Genomic DNA, 18,254 nt, shown 5'->3' on the forward strand with positions numbered 1-18,254 from the left:
GTGGTCTGTCTGTCAAATAAATAAATAAAAATCTTTTTAAAAAAATAATAAATAAAAATTGTAAATAAATAAAAATTAAAATTAAAACATCTGTACTTTTTCTTTTAAACATTTGCACTTTCTAAGCACAGTATTTAAGAAGTGAAAAGTAGAGCAAGAGATTAGGAGAAATATTTCCACATTATACATCTCATAAAGGACTTGTATTCAGAATATATAAAGAAGTGTCAGGATGTCAGGTTAAGCCTCTGCCTTCAGCTTAGGCTGTGATCTTAGGGTCCTGGGATTGAGTCTGGCATCAGGTTCCTTGCTCAGTGAGGAGCCTGCTTCTCGCTCGACCTGCTATTACCCCTGCTTGTGCACTCTCTATATGACAAATAAAATATTTTTTAAAAATTGTCAAAATTTTTGGCAAATAACAATAATGACAATAACAAAACAACCATCCAGTTACTTTTGGTAATCATGAAAATTTCTAAAAATTGGATTGTGGTGATGGTGGCACAAGTCTCTAAACTTAGTAAATGTCATCAAGTTGTACACTCACTAATGGTAAATGTTATATGTACATTTTGACAATAAACCTGTTGAAATGAATTGCTGTACCATACTACAAAATGTATAGGGTATGATTTTTTTTTTAAAGACACCACATAGAATTGCAATATATAAACTACCTAGGAGTAAAAGTAAATGGAGATATCCGGAACATATAAGAAAAAAGTTACAACAAATCTTGCAGTAAGAATGTGAGAATCTGAGGGGCGCCTGGGTGGCTCAGTGATTTGGGCCTCTGCCTTTGGCTCAGGTCATGATCCCAGGGTCCTGGGATTGAACCCCGCATCAGGCTCTCTGGGAGCCTGCTTCCCTCTCTCTCTGCCTGCCTCTCTGTTTACTTGTGATCTTTCTCTCTCTCAAATAAATAAATAAAATTTTTAAAAAAGAATGTGAGAATTTGAATAAAGAGGATCAAAATAGAAACTGAACATAATTGAAGAGTTTGTTCTTCAAGTATACCTTACTTTAATGCATACATTTTATGTGACTCTAGTTACCGCCCTACAAATTCACCTATATTACTACAGCTGTTTAATAATAATATCATATATAGATATGCATAAACATTTTATAATATGGAACTATGTTTTCAATGAGATATTGTGATAAAATTAGGTTACACCTATTTTTCCCAGTTGTACTAAGATATAATTGACACAGGTTATATCTATCTTTAATAAATGTTTTGTTTTCAGAAAAGCTTAGATTTACATAAAAGTCACAAAATACTACAAAGAGTTCACATATGCTTTATTCAGCTTCCTCTCGTGTGACTACTCTATATAATTATGGTACATTTGTCAAATTAAGAAAACAACATTGTATAAATGGAATATTATGGAGCCATCAAAAATGAAATCTTGCCATTGCAATGATGTGGATGGAACTAGAGGGTATTATGCTATGTGAAATAAGTCAGTAAGAGAAAGACAATTATCATGTGATCTCACTGATATGAGGGATTTGAGAAACAAGACATAGGCTCATAGGGGAAGAGAGGGAAAAATGAAACAAGACAAAACCAGAGTGGGACAAACCATAAGAGACTCTTAATCTCAGGAAACAAACTGAGGGTTGCTGGAGTGGAGGGGGGTGGGAGGGATGGGGTGGCCGGGTGATGGACACTGGGCAGAGTATGTGCTATGGTGAGTGCTGTGAATTGTGTAAGACTGATGAATCACAGACCTATACCCCTGAAACAAATAATACATTATATGTTAATTTTTAAAATTGTGTAATACTCAACTATATTACAGATTTTATTCATATTTCATAAGTTTTTCCACTACTATCTTTTTTCTGTCCAGGAATATAATAATGCATTCAGAAATCATGTATCCTTGATTTTCTCATATAAAATGTATAATAAAACTCTGTTAAAAATGGGCAAAGACCTTGAACAGGTGCGTATCAAAGACAAACGGATGGCAAACAAGCATATGAAAAGATAATCAACATCATTCAGTATTAGGAAATCACAAATTAAAACCGCTGTGTGATACAAGGACTCAGATATTGAAGTCGCCAAAATCCAAAAAATTTTGAGTAGAAAATGCTGCTGATAAGGGGGAGCAGCAGGAATTTTTGATATTTTCTAGAGACAGTACAAAAGCATACAGGAGTGTTAGAAGCTAGGCAGAGTCTTGAATGTAGATGACCCCAATTCTTTGAAACGTGATCTAAAAAATCTCTTTTAACAAAATAGCTCTCACTGAGGAGGAGCATTTAGGACAATGGTTGCTTTTACTTGTGTCAAACCTGAGAGGAAATATCAGAGTAAATTTGGTCTTAAGTTAAAAATCCCCTCTTTAGTCATGGACACACCACTTGATCATGGTGAACTACTCCCATTTCTGTGGGGACAGTGAAGAGTGGGTGTAGGAGACAAATTTTTCTTCCCATTTTTCTAGGAAACTTGAGAAGCAACTCGAAAGACTAAAAGGAAATGTTTCCATCTGAAGGTTGAGCCTCAAAGCACCCACTAGTCCAGGGCTATGGGTCTCAAAACTCCCAGACTCCAATGCTCCCAAACACAGACAAACCCTGCACTCCCCAAAGACACTGACCTCAAATTCAATCTCAAGTTCACCCCAGGAGCTCTGGTCCATGGAAACTCCCGCCCCCTACCGCAGCAGGCTGCTCCCTGTCAGGACCCCTGGGTGACATCCCTAAGGTAGCCTAAGGGCAGTGATCACGGGTCCGCACCTGCTACCTAGTTTTCAGTCACTGAGCCTGAGTTAACACACAGGCCCTGGGCCCTGACCATCGTCCTTTCATCATCAGTCCCTGAAGACTACGCCTTAACTCACGCTCACATTCCTTGGTGACTGGCCCCAAATAAAACCCCAAATATGGCACATGTCCCGACACACGTTCTTGCTTCACCGGCTAGGCCCCTCACGCGGAACCCACACCCAGTCAGGCGCACCAGACCCCCAGCCTGCGAGGGCTCCCCGGAGGGTGACCACGACGGAGTGCGGTGCTCTCCGTGCTCTCCCCACACTCTCCACCAGCGCTGGGGACGTGGAGGGCTGTGTTCACCCACCTGGAAATTCACCTGCCATTGGTGTTTTATGGAGGCATCCTCAGGTAGAATTGATCAGTTATTAATTCAATTCCCCGCTCTCTTTTCTGAAGGATTGGGGGTAGGGAGGGAAGGGGAGAGGAGACAAGGCTGAAGTCCTAAGCTTCTGACTATGGCTTTGTCTCTCTCTGGGGACCTGTCCCAATCCAGAAGCCATAAAGGAGCCCACCCAGTGCTGCCTCATTAGAATAAAAAATGCCCCTTTGGACTCTCTGCTCAGCAGGGAGCCTGCTTTCCTCTCTCTCTCTTTCCCTCTCTGCCCGCCTCTCTGCCTACTTTTGATCTCTGTCAAATCACTAAATAAAATCTTAAAAAAAGAATTCCCCTAGTGCACTCCTCACTTAGTAATTTACATGGACTTTAGGAATGTGTGCCAGGAAACAAGGGGTACAGACCAATGTATATATTTTCTATTATCTCATAAGGCCAAAGAGTAAGTGCTAAATGATTCTACTTTCCTCATAGTCTATAAATGACAAACTTACAGAATCTCTGATGTCAGGGGTCAGGGTCACAGAAAATTTGACTATGAAAGAGTAGCATGAAGAGGTTTGTGTTGACAAAACATTCTGTGGTGTTGGTTACACAAACCTACGCATGTGATAAAGTTTCTTAAAACTATATAAAAAAGGAAAGAAAGAAAGAAAGAAAGAAAGAAAGAAAGAAAGATGAGTACATGTTACAACTGGTGAGATCAGGGCACTTGGGGGGCTCAGTCGATTAAGTGTCTGTTCAGCTCAGGTCATGATCCCAGGGATCAAGTCCCGCATGAGGCTCCCTGCTCAGTGGGCAGTCTGCTTCTCCCTCTACCTTCCCTCCTGCTCATGCTGTCTCTCTCAAATAAATAAACAAAATCTTAAAAAAAAAAAAAAATTGGTGAGACCCAAGTAAATCCTGTGTTTAAAAGCATTATAATTTCACTTTCCTCTACTTGATAATTAACTCTGGTTATATAAAATATTACCTTTGGAAATAGCTGGCTGAAGGACATTTAGGAAATTTCTGAAATATTCCAGTGTTTGTGATTCTAAACTTATTTCAAATTCAAAACTGATGGTACTTATAACTTGCTTAAACACATCCAAATATATTGTTATACTATGAAATTAACATATTGCTTCATTTTGAAATACTTCAAGTATTCTATAATAACAAACTTGGAACTAAAGAAATTCTGAAGTTAATTATATAATGACACAGGCATAGAACACTCCTGCACTGTACATATTAAAATTTGATTCATGGTGAGAGTAACGGCCACTATTTAAAATTTATAAAATCAATGACAAGGCAATCAAATATAGCTTAAGTATCCTGTTCTGGATGCTTGTGCGGCGTGCTATCCGTTATGTTTAGATGTGACAGAATGCTCTCATTCATCATTTCCCCAAGGCTTCAAGGCTTCTTTCCTCTAAGTTGCCTGATATTTTGCTGAAGTCCACCACATCGAATGTGTTCCTAAGTTATTTCTGTATAGATTTCCTGGCAAATATATTACTTAAAGCCCTACTATATTAATTGCCATAGGAAGTACTTGTCTAGTGTGAACTGACATCTATTGAGGTCTTACTTCCGGGCAAAGTTTTCCCCACAGTTACATTTCTGCCAACTGGAAATACTCATTATCTGTGATGATCACATCATAGGGTCTACTTCCCACTGAAGGCTTTCCTCATCTTTCACATTCATAGAATCTATTTCAATCTACACTTTTTAGATGTATAATGTCCTAAAACATTTTCATCAAGGACAATTGTGAGTTGTTTTGTAAATCTTTTCCTCAACATAAAATATGACACAATTGATTACTCAAGATGATACCATTCTTTGCACTGTTATTTTCATTACATACTATTATCTTGAGGGCCTACAACTGGCAACAGGTTATCCCAAAGTGACTAACTATGAATTCTCTTATGTTTAACAAGGATTGACAAGTGGGCAAAAGCTTTCCCACAATCACTGCATCCATAGGGCCTCTCTCCTGTATGTTTCCTTTGATGAACATTGAGCCCTGACTTTGTAGTGAAGGCTTTCCCACACTCGCTGCATTCATACGGTTTTTCTCCTGTGTGAATTCTCTGATGGGTAATGAGGTCATTTTTACGCAAAGAATATTTTCCACATTCAGGACACGCAAAGGAAGTTTTTCCTGTGTGAAATCTCTGATGTTGTACGAGGCAGGTTTTCTTCCTGAAAGCTTTATCACATTCATTGCATTTGTATGGTTTCTCCCCAGTGTGAGTTTGCTGATGTATACCCAGAGTACTCTTCATGGTGAAGCCCTTTCCACATTCATTACATATATACGGTTTCTCCCCAGTATGAGTTCGCAAATGGGCAATGAGCATGCTTTTCCCAGTTAAGCCTTTGCCACATTCGTTACATATATATGGTTTCTCTCCTGTATGAGTGCGCCTATGTACATTGAGATGACTCTTCTCTGTGAAGCCTTTTCCACATTCATTGCATATATAGGGCTTCTCTCCTGTATGAGTTCGTTGATGTCCAATCAGCCGTATCTTTGCTGGAAAGCCTTTCCCACATTCACTGCATATATAAGGTTTCTCTCCTGTGTGAGTGCGTTGATGTACAATCAGACGGTTCTTCACGGTGAAGCCTTTCCCACAATCATTGCATATATATGGCTTCTCTGCAGTATGAGTTCGCTGGTGTACAATGAGATCACTCTTCATGGTAAACCCTTTTCCACATACGCTGCACACATAGGGCTTTTCTCCTGTATGCGTTCGCTGATGTCTGATGAGAGGACTCTTCAAGGTGAAGCCTTTTCCACACTCACTGCATGTGTAGGGTTTCTCTCCTGTATGAGATCGCTGATGTACGATGAGACAGTGCTTCACTGAAAAGCCTTTTCCACATTCACTGCACATATACAATTTCTGTTCTGTATGAGTTTGCTGATGTGTGATAAGACTGTTCTTCAAGGTGAAACCTTTCCCACATTCATTGCATATAAAAGGTTTCTCACCAGTATGAGTTCGCTGATGTGCAACAAGACGCCTCTTCTCGATGAAGCCTTTTCCACAGTCACAGCATATATAAGGTTTCTCTCCTGTATGAGTTTTCTGATGTGTAGTGAGACTGAACTTTGTAGAGAAGGCTTTCTCACATAGACTGCATGCATGGGGCTTCTCTCCTGTATGAGTTCGCTGATGATAAATAAGCTGACACTTCTTGATGAACACTTTCCCACATTCGTTACATGTATAAGGCTTCTGTCCCGTATGAGTTTTCTGGTGTAAAATGAACTGTGATTTCTTGAAGAATGTTTTGTCACATTCAGTACATTCGTGTTTCAGTCCTGTATGAGTTCTCTGATGTTCAGTTAGCCTGGATTTTCTAGAGAATGCCTTCCCACACAGACTGCATCCATGAGGTTTCTCTTGAGTATGAACTCTCTGATGATCAATGAGCTGAGACACCTTGACAAAGGCTTTCCCACAGTCACCACATACATGGGCTTTCTGCATGTTGTGAATTCTCTGCTGTTTAATGACCTGGGAATTACTGTTGATGGGTTTTACACTTACAGGAAATTTTATTACACTATAAAATTGTTCATGGTTAGTATGAAGACAGGATTTCACATCTTCATTAAACTCAGAGTGCTTTGAATTATAGTTTATACTCCTGCTTTCAAAACTTAAATTTGATTTTGAAGGCTTTTCACATAAGTCAAATATATCATACTTTTGCTTTAACAGGAAATGACTTTCACTCTGATTAAGAATATTTGCAAATGTATTATGTTCACACCATTGTTTCACACTCTTCTGATTGCTTCGATTTTCCAAGTGACGTTGCAGAGAATCATCAACGTTCCTGATTTCTAAGAGAGAAAAGAACAATGAATCACTCTGTAATCTCTCATAATCTTAGCTTGGAATAAAACTGTTTTAAAAATGCCTTCACATTGGGCACCTGGGTGGCTCAGTGGGTTAAAGCCTCTGCCTTCCACTTGGGTGTGATCCCAGGGTGGAATTGAGCCCTGCATTGGGCTCTCTGCTCAGTGGGGAGCCTGCTTCCCTCTGTCTCTGCCTGCCTCTCTGCCTCCTTGTGATCTCTGTTAAATAAATAAATAAAATCTTTTTAAAAAAAATTAAAGAATAAAAAATAAATAAAAATGCCTTCACCTGGGGGTGCCTGGGTGGCTCAGACCATTAAGTGTCTGCCTTCGGCTAAGGTCATGATCTCAGGGTCCTGGGATTGAGCCCCACTTTGGGCTCCACACTCAGTGGGAAGTCTGCTTATCTCTCTTCCTCTGCCCCTCTCCCATTCAAGCTCATTCTCTCAAATAAATAAAATCTTTTTTAAAAATAAATGTTAAAAATAGAAATACCCTAGGGCACCTGGGTGGCTCAGTCGGTTAAGTGGTTGCTTTCGGCTCAGGTCATGATCCCAGGATCCTGGGATCGAGCCCTGCATCAGGCTCCCTGCTTGATGGGCAGCCTGCTTCTCCCTCTCCACCACTAGTGCTCTCTCACCTGCTCTCTCAAATAAATAAAATCTTAAAAAAAAAAATAGAACTACCCTATGATACAACAATTGAACTACTAGGTATTTACCCAAAGGATACAAAAATACAGATTTGAAGGGGCACATGCACCCTGATGTTTATAGCAGCATTATTAACAACAGCTAACATATGGAAAGAGCCCACATGTCCACTAACTGATGAATGGATAGAGAAGACGTGATATGCAGACATACACACAATGGAGTACTACGCAGCCAACAAAAAGAATGAAATCTTGCCTTTTGCAATGAAATGGATGAAGCTACAGTGTATTACGCTAAGTGAAATAATTCAGTCAGAAAAACAAATATCATAAAATTTCACTCATATGTGGAATTTAAGAAACAAATGAACATACAGGAAGATACATGGAACATATAGGAAGGAAAAAAAAAGAGAAGCAAACCTGAAGCCTCTTAACTACAGAGAACAAACTGAGGGTTTCTGGAGGGAGGGAGGTGGGGAATGGCCTAAATGGGATGGGTACTAAGGAGGACACTTGTGATGAGCACTGGGTGTTGTATGTAAGTGATGAATCACTAAATTCTACTTCTGAAACCAATATTAAACTATATGTTAACTAACTAGAATTTAAATAAAAATTTGGGGTAAAAAGATAAAGAAGATATGGTATATGCATACAATGGAATATTGCTAAACCATAAAAAAGAAGGAAATCTTGCCATTTGCAACAAAATGAATGGATCTAGAGGATACAATACTAAGTGAAATATGTCAGCTAGAGAAAGACAAACACCTTGTGATTTTACCCATATGTGGAATTTAAGGAAAAAAACAAGTGAACAAAGCGGTAAGAGACAAACAAAAAAGCAGACTCTTAGAGAGAAGAAACTGATAATTGCCAGAAAGAAGGTGGATAGGAGGATGGGTTAAATAGATAAGGGAGTTAAGAGCAACTTATCTTGATGAGCAGAGAAATACATAGAATTGTTGAATCACTATATTGTGTACCCAAAATGAACATAACACTGTATGTTAATTATACTTCAATAGAAAAAAAAAAGAATCAGAGTCAAGGTCTTAAAAAATTAGGGGATATTCCATTTTGCCATCACTTTAGAAACTGGAAAGTAATAATAAATGGCCACAGCCAGTGTCAGTGATTGACTGGATTACCCAAAAAAAAAAAAAGTGAAAACAAAAGCTTTAGGAAAATAAACGCAGTGATAGTATCTAGTAACTAAAGAAAAATATGAATTAGCAAAACCATGAAGGAAATTACTTGAAGCAGACTTAAGTTATGACCTGGTTTGGGTTGGAAATCATGTAGCATGTTAAAAAAGATATTTTCTTGTTAATCAAATGACCTTTAAGAAGGGAGCTCAGGGGCACCTGGATGGCTCTGTCAGTTAACCATCCAACTCTTGATGTTTGCTCAGGTCATGATCTCAGGTTGTGATATTAAGCCTTGTGTCAGGCTGTGGAGCCTACTTAAAATTCTCTCTATACCCCACTCCCCTTCAAAAACGAAGAAACCTCAGCAAGTAGAAAACATGCCAGGATAGGGAGAAATTTAAAATGTGTAGTTGTGTTGAGCTGAAAAAGAACCTAAATTTTTTAAAAAGATGGAGAGAAGATGATTCCTGTTCTCACACACAAAACGTGAAGTCATAGGCTGCTACCACGAAGAAGATAAAATACATCAAAAGAAAGCAGACTGTAGGGGCGCCTGGGTGGCTCAGTGGATTAAGCCGCTGCCTTTGGCTCAGGTCATGATCTCAGTGTCCTGGGATCGAGCCCCGCATCGGGCTCTTTGCTCAGCGGAAGCCTGCTTCTCTCTCTCTCTCTCTTTGCCTGACTCTCCGCCTACTTGTGATCTCTCTCTCTGTCAAATAAATAAATAAAATATTTAAAAAAAAAAAAAAAAGAAAGCAGACTGTATTAAGAGAGAAGCCAATTAGGATGTATGAGAGAAAGGAAAGAGATTAATTCATGGGAATAGAGGAAGCTTTTCAGAGTTATGAGAACTGAGAAGAAAATGAAAACAGAAGTAGGGAGAGAGAACCTCCAGGGTTCTGGTGGGAAAGTGGGGGAGGGGAGCCACGGAACAACATAAGTGCACAGAAAAACCAGGTTATCATGGAGACAAAGCATCCAAGGTGGGGTTAGATATTATGGAAGGAAATTATTATTTCCTAGTAAGGCAGGTAAGGAAAGTAGTAAGAAGAAAGTAATGAACTTAAAGTTGTTTTCTTCCAGAGAGGCCTGGAAAGTGGAATTTCATTGCAGGAGGGGTGGTAACACAAGCAACAACACTGTGACAGTGGGTGAAGATGAGGAAGATTAGAAAATCCTAGGAGGGAGAGCCTGGCTCAGTCACTGGAGCATGGGACTCTTGATCTCAGTGTTACAAGTTCGAGGCCCATGCTGGGTGTTTAAAATACCCATGTTGGATATTGAAAAACAAAAATCCTTAAAAAAAAAACTCAAAAAGGGGAGCCTGGGTTGATCAGTAGGTTGAGCATCCGACTCTTGATTTTGGCTCAGGTCATGATCTTAGGTTGTGGGATCGAAACCTGCATTAAGATCCTGTTTTCAGCAGGGAGTCTGCTTGACAATTCTCTCTGCCTCTGCCTCTTCCTGCTCATGCACACTTTCTCTCTAAAAATAAAGAAATAAATCTTTCTAAAAAATAATAAGAGGAACACCTGGGTGGCTCAGTGGGTTAAGACTCTGCCTTTGGCTTGGGTCATGATCTCAGGGTCCTGGTATCAAGCCCTGCATTGGGCTCTCTGCTCGGCAGGGAGCCTGCTTCCCCCTCTCTCTCTTCCTGCCTCTATGCCTACGCGTGATCTCTCTCTCTGTCAAATAAATAAACAAAATCTTTTTAAAAAATAAATAAATAAACAGGGATCCAAACTCAAAAGAAAAAAAAAGAGCATATTTTCCTCTAAACTTGAACAATGCTAAAGAATTCTCATATGAGAAGAGACATACAGTGACGGCTGCTGATGTTTCCTGACACAGTCACAGTCCTGATGCCTTCTCTGAATGACCTAACATTACTGAGCCGCCCACCTTGCCAGTTCTCACTCACCTGGGCAGATCTGACTGTGCATTTCATCTTCTCTTGTCCAAAATTCTCCTCGCTCCAACTTGGAGAGTGCATCTGGTTTGCTGGCGTGATACCCTGTTCGTGAGAAAAGACAGAAGACTCAGGGGACTGGGGTACATCAAGAAGGGATAATGTTATATTTTAGGAACTAAACAGGTTTCATATCTGTAACATCAAGGCTTTTCTCTCAGAAGATGGGACATTATACACTCTTGTCTAACGCAAGAGAAGGATCTGAGGATCTCCCATCTCAGAGTATTAAAGAGTTAAGTAGCTGAGAAAGAAAGAGCCACTGGCAGAGCGCCTGTGAGTCTCACAGGGGAGCTGTCCTCACCCACTGACACCAGGTTCCTATAATTTTCCAACATCATGTCCCGGTACAGGTCCTTCTGAGCAGGGGCCAGGAGCTGCCACTCCTCCCAGGTGAAGTCCACAGCCACATCATCAAAAGTCAGGAATTCCTGTTATAACACAGTTATGTTTAATGAAGTGATATTCTTGTGGTGATATGGAAAAAACAGATAAAGGAAGTTATTCTGCTCATTTCACTATAGAGGAAATGGTGGTTTTTATTCTTTAATACATTGTGATAGAAAAAATCTTGTATATTATGTAATGTACAATCTTCTTTCATTCAGTGAACTTGAAAATTTAAGGAAATTTCTATAGTTTGTATCACAAAATCCTCTTGCTAGTGTAGGAATCTATAATATATATATATTTGAGAGCCTCTTTGCCAATACTGAACTACATAACACTTATAAGCAGACAAAAAGTACAGATTTCTAAATGCACCATAAGCATTCGAGCTAACACCAAAACCAGCAATGAAGAGACTGCAGATAAGACAATACATACTTATTTCAGTGGTTAATAAACAAAAGAAACTGTATAAAACATGTACAAAGCAAAAGGATTAACAGATGACTAAGCAAAATTTTTTTTGAAAAACTATAAAGAACATATTTATGGACACATATGTAAAAAGACAAACATATATGTATGTGTGCATATCATTAGGCAGGGTTAATACCGGAACAGATACAATGAAGAAACAGCTGTAGGAAACACATTTTTACATGTATAAGTAGTAGGGGCAGTTAAGGACCTCACCGACAACAATACCTCTCTGAAAAACCATCAGAGACCCATGTCAACTTCAGACCTACGTGCCATGAAATATTAACATCCCTCAAGGAACCAGTCTGTTTTCTCCTCACACTTGATGCCTGTGATATTGTGATATAAGAAGTTTGTATTTCGTATTCATCTCTGGTTCTTTGCACAAGGTCTCCTAAAGCCCTGGAATTTCCTAAGTGGTTGAGGTGGGAAGGGCATCTTGCATTACGTATAATAAGCTCCTTTCAACCATACCTGAATATATATTAATGAGGTAACACTAGTGGGACCCTAGATACCCTAAGGATATGGCTGGTTGCTAGGGAAACCAACCTACTGATTACAGGGCTGGAACTTTCAGCCCCACCCCAGCTGTCCAGGGAGGGAGAGGGACTGGAGATTGAGATAATCATTAATGGCCAGTGATTTAATCAATTGCCCCTAAATGATGAAACCTCCATAAAAAAACCAACATTCCAAGGGACACTTGGGTGGCTCAGTGGGCTAGGCATCTGACTTTGGCTCAGATCATGATCTCAGGGTTCTGGTATGAGCCCCGCATCGGGTCCACTCAGTGGGGAGTCTGTTTTTCCCTCTCCCTCTGTACCCCCTACCTTGTGTACATATGCACATGCTCTCTCTCTCTCAAATAAATATTTAAAAACAACAGCAACAACACTGACTCATACTACACTACAGGGCTCAGAGAAGTTCCAGGTTGGTGAGCATATAAAGGTGCTGGGAGGGTGGCTTATTTCAAGAAGGCATGGAAGGTCCTTGCTCCTTCTCCCATACTTTGCTCTGGGCTTCTCTTCCATTTGCCTGTTTCAACCTTCTATCCTTTACAATAAATTGGTAAATGTGAGGTAAAGTATTTTCCTGAATTATGTTTATCAAAACCAACAAAGGGATTGTGGGAACGGCCTATTTGTAGTCAAGTCAGAAGTACGAGTACTCTGGGCACCAAATTCTTGGCATCTGACATGAGGGCACACTTGTGGAGTAGGACAGGAAATCCATGCAGTCAGTGTCAAAATTGAATCAAACTGTAGACAGGTGGTATCTGGAGAGTTGGAGAACTGGTCATTTGTGCACAAAAACACATGTTTGGTGTCAGAAGTGTTGGCAATAGACATATGACAGTAATGCCTACCATGTAACTTACCAAGATTCTCTTGTGATGATTGTCAGAGATATTTGCAGCAAACTGACAGCTCATGTGATCTATAGGGTCTTACACAGTCACATTTATTCATTCCAACATGAATCACAAAGTATAAATCCTATGAAAAATAGGTTCCTGATCCTACTTTGCCCAGTTTTCTCCAGATCCTGCTATTCTCAATTTAAACTTTTCTTTTTAATTGCACTGATCTTTTTTTTAGTCAATTTCTACAAATCCATTAGGAAATAAAGGAAAGAATAAAAGAGCTCAAAAGTCACCTGGGCCTGGATCATCATCTTTTGATTTGGGGAAATGGCTGCTAGCTCTGATCCTCTGTCTTTAGCTCTTCCAGATCAGCTCTAAATTTCTGTTCAAAAATCTCAGTCTCCAGTCAATGGTTTCCCCAGAAATTATGTCATCTAAGTCTTGGAGTCTTCTCCTCCCTTTTCCCTTGATTTGTCTAGTTCCTGGAGAGCCAGCACCTAGAGGTTGAAAAACAAATTACTCTGAGTGGCACATTCTCTTTAGGCCCAGATGTTGTCACTGTTGCTGTGTATTCACCTTATACCAAGGCCCCAAAAGATCTGTCTTTTTATTAAGCACTCTGGGCCAAGAAAACATAAAATTCAGAATGTTTGGGAAGCACCTTTCTTCTGTAGAGTGGAAGCACTACGACTATCAGAGGGAATGTGGGACAGAGACCCAAAAGAGTGTGATACCCAGTGGCAGAGAACTCTTTAGGTGAATTCATTTTAATACAGACAGTTAAGGTGTACACATTTTAATTTTTAAATTAATTTATTTATTTACTTATAGAAAAAGAGGGAGCAACTGTGAGCACGAGAGGGGCAGAGGGAGAGGGAGAGAGAGAATCCCAAGCAGGATCCATGCACAGAACCGAACCCAACAGAGGACTCAGTCTCATTACCCTGAGATCACAACCTGAGCCAAAACCAAGAGTTGGATGCTTAACCAACTGAGCCACCCAGGCGCCCCATTATATTTTAAATCAGGCATGTCCATCCCCCTCTTCAAAAGTCTTCTTACATCCCAGGCTGCATACATTTTGATTTTGAGAACATCGTGCTAAGCAAATATTAAGCAGGGTCTTATTTAATTTCTCATTACCATCTACTTCTTGATACTTTGTAGAGAATTATAAGTATAAACCTATATAGGATGGTCAGCAAAAATATTCTTTAGAAATAGAACTGAAATAAAGACATTTTCAGGCAAAAGCAGAGAGAATTGTTCATCAGAAAACTTGTGTCACAGCAAACATGAATGTTCTTCAAGCAAAAGGAAAGGATCCACCAACATAAGCAGAGGAGCAAGCGGTCAAGAGAAACAAAACTGGTAAGAGTTTAAGTCTAACTTAGTACCACATGGGGATGCCTGGGTGGCTCAGTCGGTTAAGTGACTGCCTTTGGCTCAGGTCTCGATCCCGGGATCAAGTCCTGCGGGGGGGGGGGGGGTTCCTTGTTCAGCGGGAAGCTTGCTTCTCCCTCTGCCTGCCACTGCCCCTGCTTTTGCTCTATCTATCTCGGTCTCTGACAAATAAATAAGTAAAATCTTTTTTTTAAAAAAAGGCCAGGGATGCCTGGGTGGCTCAGTTGGTTGGACGACTGCCTTCGGCTCAGGTCATGATCCTGGAGTCCCGGGATCGAGTCCCACATCGGGCTCCCAGCTCCACGGGGAGTCTGCTTCTCTCTCTGACTTCTCCTCGTTCATGCTCTCTCTCACTGTCTCTCTCTCAAGTAAATAAATAAAATCTTTAAAAAAAAATTTAAAAAACTTAAAAAGGCCAATTATAAATATTCACCTAATATGTCTATATACCTCTTTAGTCAGATGACTGGTTACAACATTTAAATAGAAAAAGTAGGGGCGCCTGGGTGGCTCAGTGGTTAAAGCCGCTGCCTTCGGCTCAGGTCATGATCTCAGGGTCCTGGGATCGAGTCCCGCATCGGGCTCTCTGCTCAGCGGGGAGCCTGCTTCCTCCTCTCTCTCTCTCTGCCTGCCTCTCTGCCTACTTGTGATTTCTCTCTGTCAAATAAATAAATAAAATCTTTAAAAATAAATAAATAAATAAATAAATAAATAGAAAAAGTATATATCATCATTTTTTTAAAATTTTTAAAGATTTTACTTATTTATTTGTCAGAGAGAGAGTGCCAGCACAAGCAGGGGGAGCAGCAGGCAGCAGTCAGAGGGAGAAGTAGGCTCTTCGCTGAGCAAGGAGCCTGATGCTGGACTTGATCACTGGGATCATGACTTGAGCTGAACGCAGACGCTTAACCAACTAAGCCACCCAGCTGTCCTTTTACCATCATAAACCACACAGAGGTCAAGGTCAGAGTTAAAGAACAGGACATTTCATGGGAATAATCTAACATTCAATTTAACATTCAAAGTATTGCTAGTAAACTAAAAATCTATTAAGAATTTCTGAAAAGGAAATACTGGCAATAGTGTAGTATTTGATAGGACATTTAGTTTCTTCATTATAGATTCCATAAGAGCATTTACGTTTTAAATCAGAAAATTATCAGCATTCTATAATTAAAATTGTGTTGCTAGATCATTAATGTAAGCTCATAGCTTTAAAAGTTTTCATATTTCCTGTACCCCTGAAGCAAATAACACATTATATGTTAATACAAAAAATAAAAAATAAATAAATAAAATAACGAGGAAAAAAAGTTTTCATACTTAAAAGAATAAGACAGAGCAACAAGGGGGAGGCAGGGAGAGAGCAAATTAAATTTTACAAAGCACAAAACCATAAATATGGGGAAATCATCAGCCTTCTTATTCAAATATACTAGATTCCTGCCATCACAGATCACCATTTTAGGTATTTTACTTCACTGCATCTTCAAAACAACCCCTGAGGGAGATTTTGACTTCTTTTTGCTATCAGGGAAGCAGACACAGGTCACATCAATCACACAGTGGACTGAAAAATCAGATTCATTTCAGGAGTGCCTGGATGGTTCAGTCAGTTAAGTGTCTGTCTTCGGTTCAGGTCATGATCCTGGAGTTCTGGAATTGAGCCTCTTGTCAGGCTCCCAGCTCAGTGGGGAGTCTGCTTCTCCCTCTCTTTTTGTCCCCACTCCCAGCTTGTGCTCTCTCTCACCGTCTCTCTCAAATAAATGAATAAAATCTTTAAAAAATTAATAAAAACAAGATTCATTCATTCCAAAATGCACTTTCATTCCACTTCATAGCAGGTCAAGACTATCTGTAAATAAGAAATCTGTACATTAAGTAAACAAAGGAAACAAGTAAAAAGCTATTAGAACTCTATTAGTCATGTAATTCCAGAGGCATTTAGAGTAACCATACAGGACGGCAGCTGTCTTTAGAATGCACCGAAACCAACAGAAGGCTGACTCACGATGTGTCCGGGTGGCTCAGGCGGTTAGGCTTCTAGCTCTTGATTTTAGCTCAGGTCATGATCTCAGGGTTGTGAGACGGAACCAGTCTCAGGCTCTGTGCTGGTCATAGAGCCTGCGTGGAATTCTCTCTCTCTCCCTCTACCTCTCCCTACCTATAACAAAAAAGACTGCTTCATGAACTGGAGTTCTGGAATTAAGGATGGACAGAGAGTTAGATAACTGGTAGAGCTAGTCTAGTAGGACATTAATGGTAGAGTCTAGGTGGTAGGTGTATGGATGGATACTTTAACATTCTTCTGATATTTCTGTATGTTTGAAAATTTTCCATGCTAAAATATTAGGTGGAGAGAAAGATACTGCAATAAGAATTTAGTAGCGTGGCTAAGTAGCAAGTAGATATTTAAAGTTAATTGATCTTTTATATTCTAGAAAATTATAAGGAAAAGGGAGTCAGATAGGAATAACAAGCTTACAACTGCGATTAAAAAAAAAAAAAAGTCCACATTGGAGATGAAAGGCAGGGGAACAAATCCATGAGTAAATGCATAATCGTGAAATGTCCCCAAAATGATACCTAAACATTTCAAACATTGCACCTTTATACAAATATACGCAAACACTGACTACAAATCCTGTATTAAATTAATCCTGCATTAAAATCATTTGTAAATGTTTATTACATGAAATAAGGGAACAGAGAAAATCATTTTACCATTTACATAATTTATCTGGATTATCAATATTAAGCACATAACATGGAAGCCTCAAACTGGAATGTACTAAAATTTAGACAAGGGTTATCCCTTGGGAATACAACTTAATGACAAGAGATGTTATTTTGCTTGTGTCAGACGGAGTCTGAAAAGAAATATCCCAGAGGAATGTGCAGAAATCTTGCAGGACAAAGGAGAAAAGGCTGCATCTTAAACAGGAAACCGCTATGAGGTACGCGGCATCATTCATCTCGCCAGAAACTTTGAAGTTCGACAGTAAGGGATGATGTTGGGGGCCAAAACTAGAGCTTAAGACCTGGGGCTACGGGGCAGAAGGGGGAGGCAAAGGCATCTCGCATCAGTGACAGCAGCCAAGCCCCAGGCCTCCAGGCGCAGCCCATTCTCCAGCAGCGGCGCGGACGCTCGGGGCAGCATCCCCGAACCCCGTGAACCCCACAGATCCCTGCACGTGAACCCCGAAACAGGCTTCATCTTCGAGCCCCGAACCAAATGCGCACCACATGCAGCCGTCCCGGACAGTCACCACCCTCCGGCTAGCCATCTCCGAGCCCCAGAGTAAACGGCCCCCAGATGGGCCCTCGGCCCCAGGTCGCTTTTCCCCAGAGATCTTCAACCACGAGCCGCGAGAGCGACTCCGGACTGGGGCGAGGGGCGCCACAAGCGCACACGACACACAGCGGTACACCCACCCACGCCCTCCTCCAGCTGGAATCCCCGCTGCGTCATCCCAGGCGGACGCCAACCGCCACTCCTCAGCCACCGCCCACGAACAGCCCCAGACACTGACTTGATTTTCGCCACACACCACCACGACCGGCCGGCGCCTGAACTTACTTCGCCGAACTTCGCCCGCGTGGCTCGGCACTGCCGGACGGTGGCCAACACGGGTCTGAGGCATTTGTTAGAGAAAAGGCAACTGGATCCCGGCTTTTCCGCTGCGGCAACATGGCCGCGCCCGGGCCGTCCCCCCATGGGAGCGGCCATCTTAGATCACGGTCGTACGGGCCGCCGAGGGGCCCCTTCAGTGCCCGCGAGCAGAGACCGTTGGGAAAGTGGAAGGGCTGGTGGGTCCCGGCG

At 40.8% G+C, this 18,254-nt stretch overlaps 1 protein-coding gene and 1 long non-coding RNA gene across 2 annotated transcripts in view; one reads left to right on the forward strand and one right to left on the reverse strand.

Annotated features, from left to right (window-relative positions):
• LOC309852832 overlaps positions 1 to 18,254 on the forward strand; it is a 642,903-nt gene that overhangs the window by 471,996 nt on the left and 152,653 nt on the right. The window lies entirely within an intron of this gene.
• ZNF615 (zinc finger protein 615) lies at positions 1,292 to 18,233 on the reverse strand. The gene is made up of 4 exons (XM_082709943.1): positions 18,012 to 18,233; positions 11,093 to 11,219; positions 10,741 to 10,833; positions 1,292 to 6,995 (listed from the first exon to the last, which is right to left on the reverse strand). Exons 1-4 carry the CDS (start codon positions 18,159 to 18,161, stop codon positions 5,041 to 5,043), a joined length of 2,325 nt encoding a protein of 774 aa, XP_082566069.1. The 5' UTR covers positions 18,162 to 18,233; the 3' UTR covers positions 1,292 to 5,040.

This window comes from Mustela nivalis (assembly GCF_964662115.1).
Source record: "Mustela nivalis genome assembly, chromosome: 18".
Taxonomy (NCBI): domain Eukaryota; kingdom Metazoa; phylum Chordata; class Mammalia; order Carnivora; family Mustelidae; genus Mustela; species Mustela nivalis.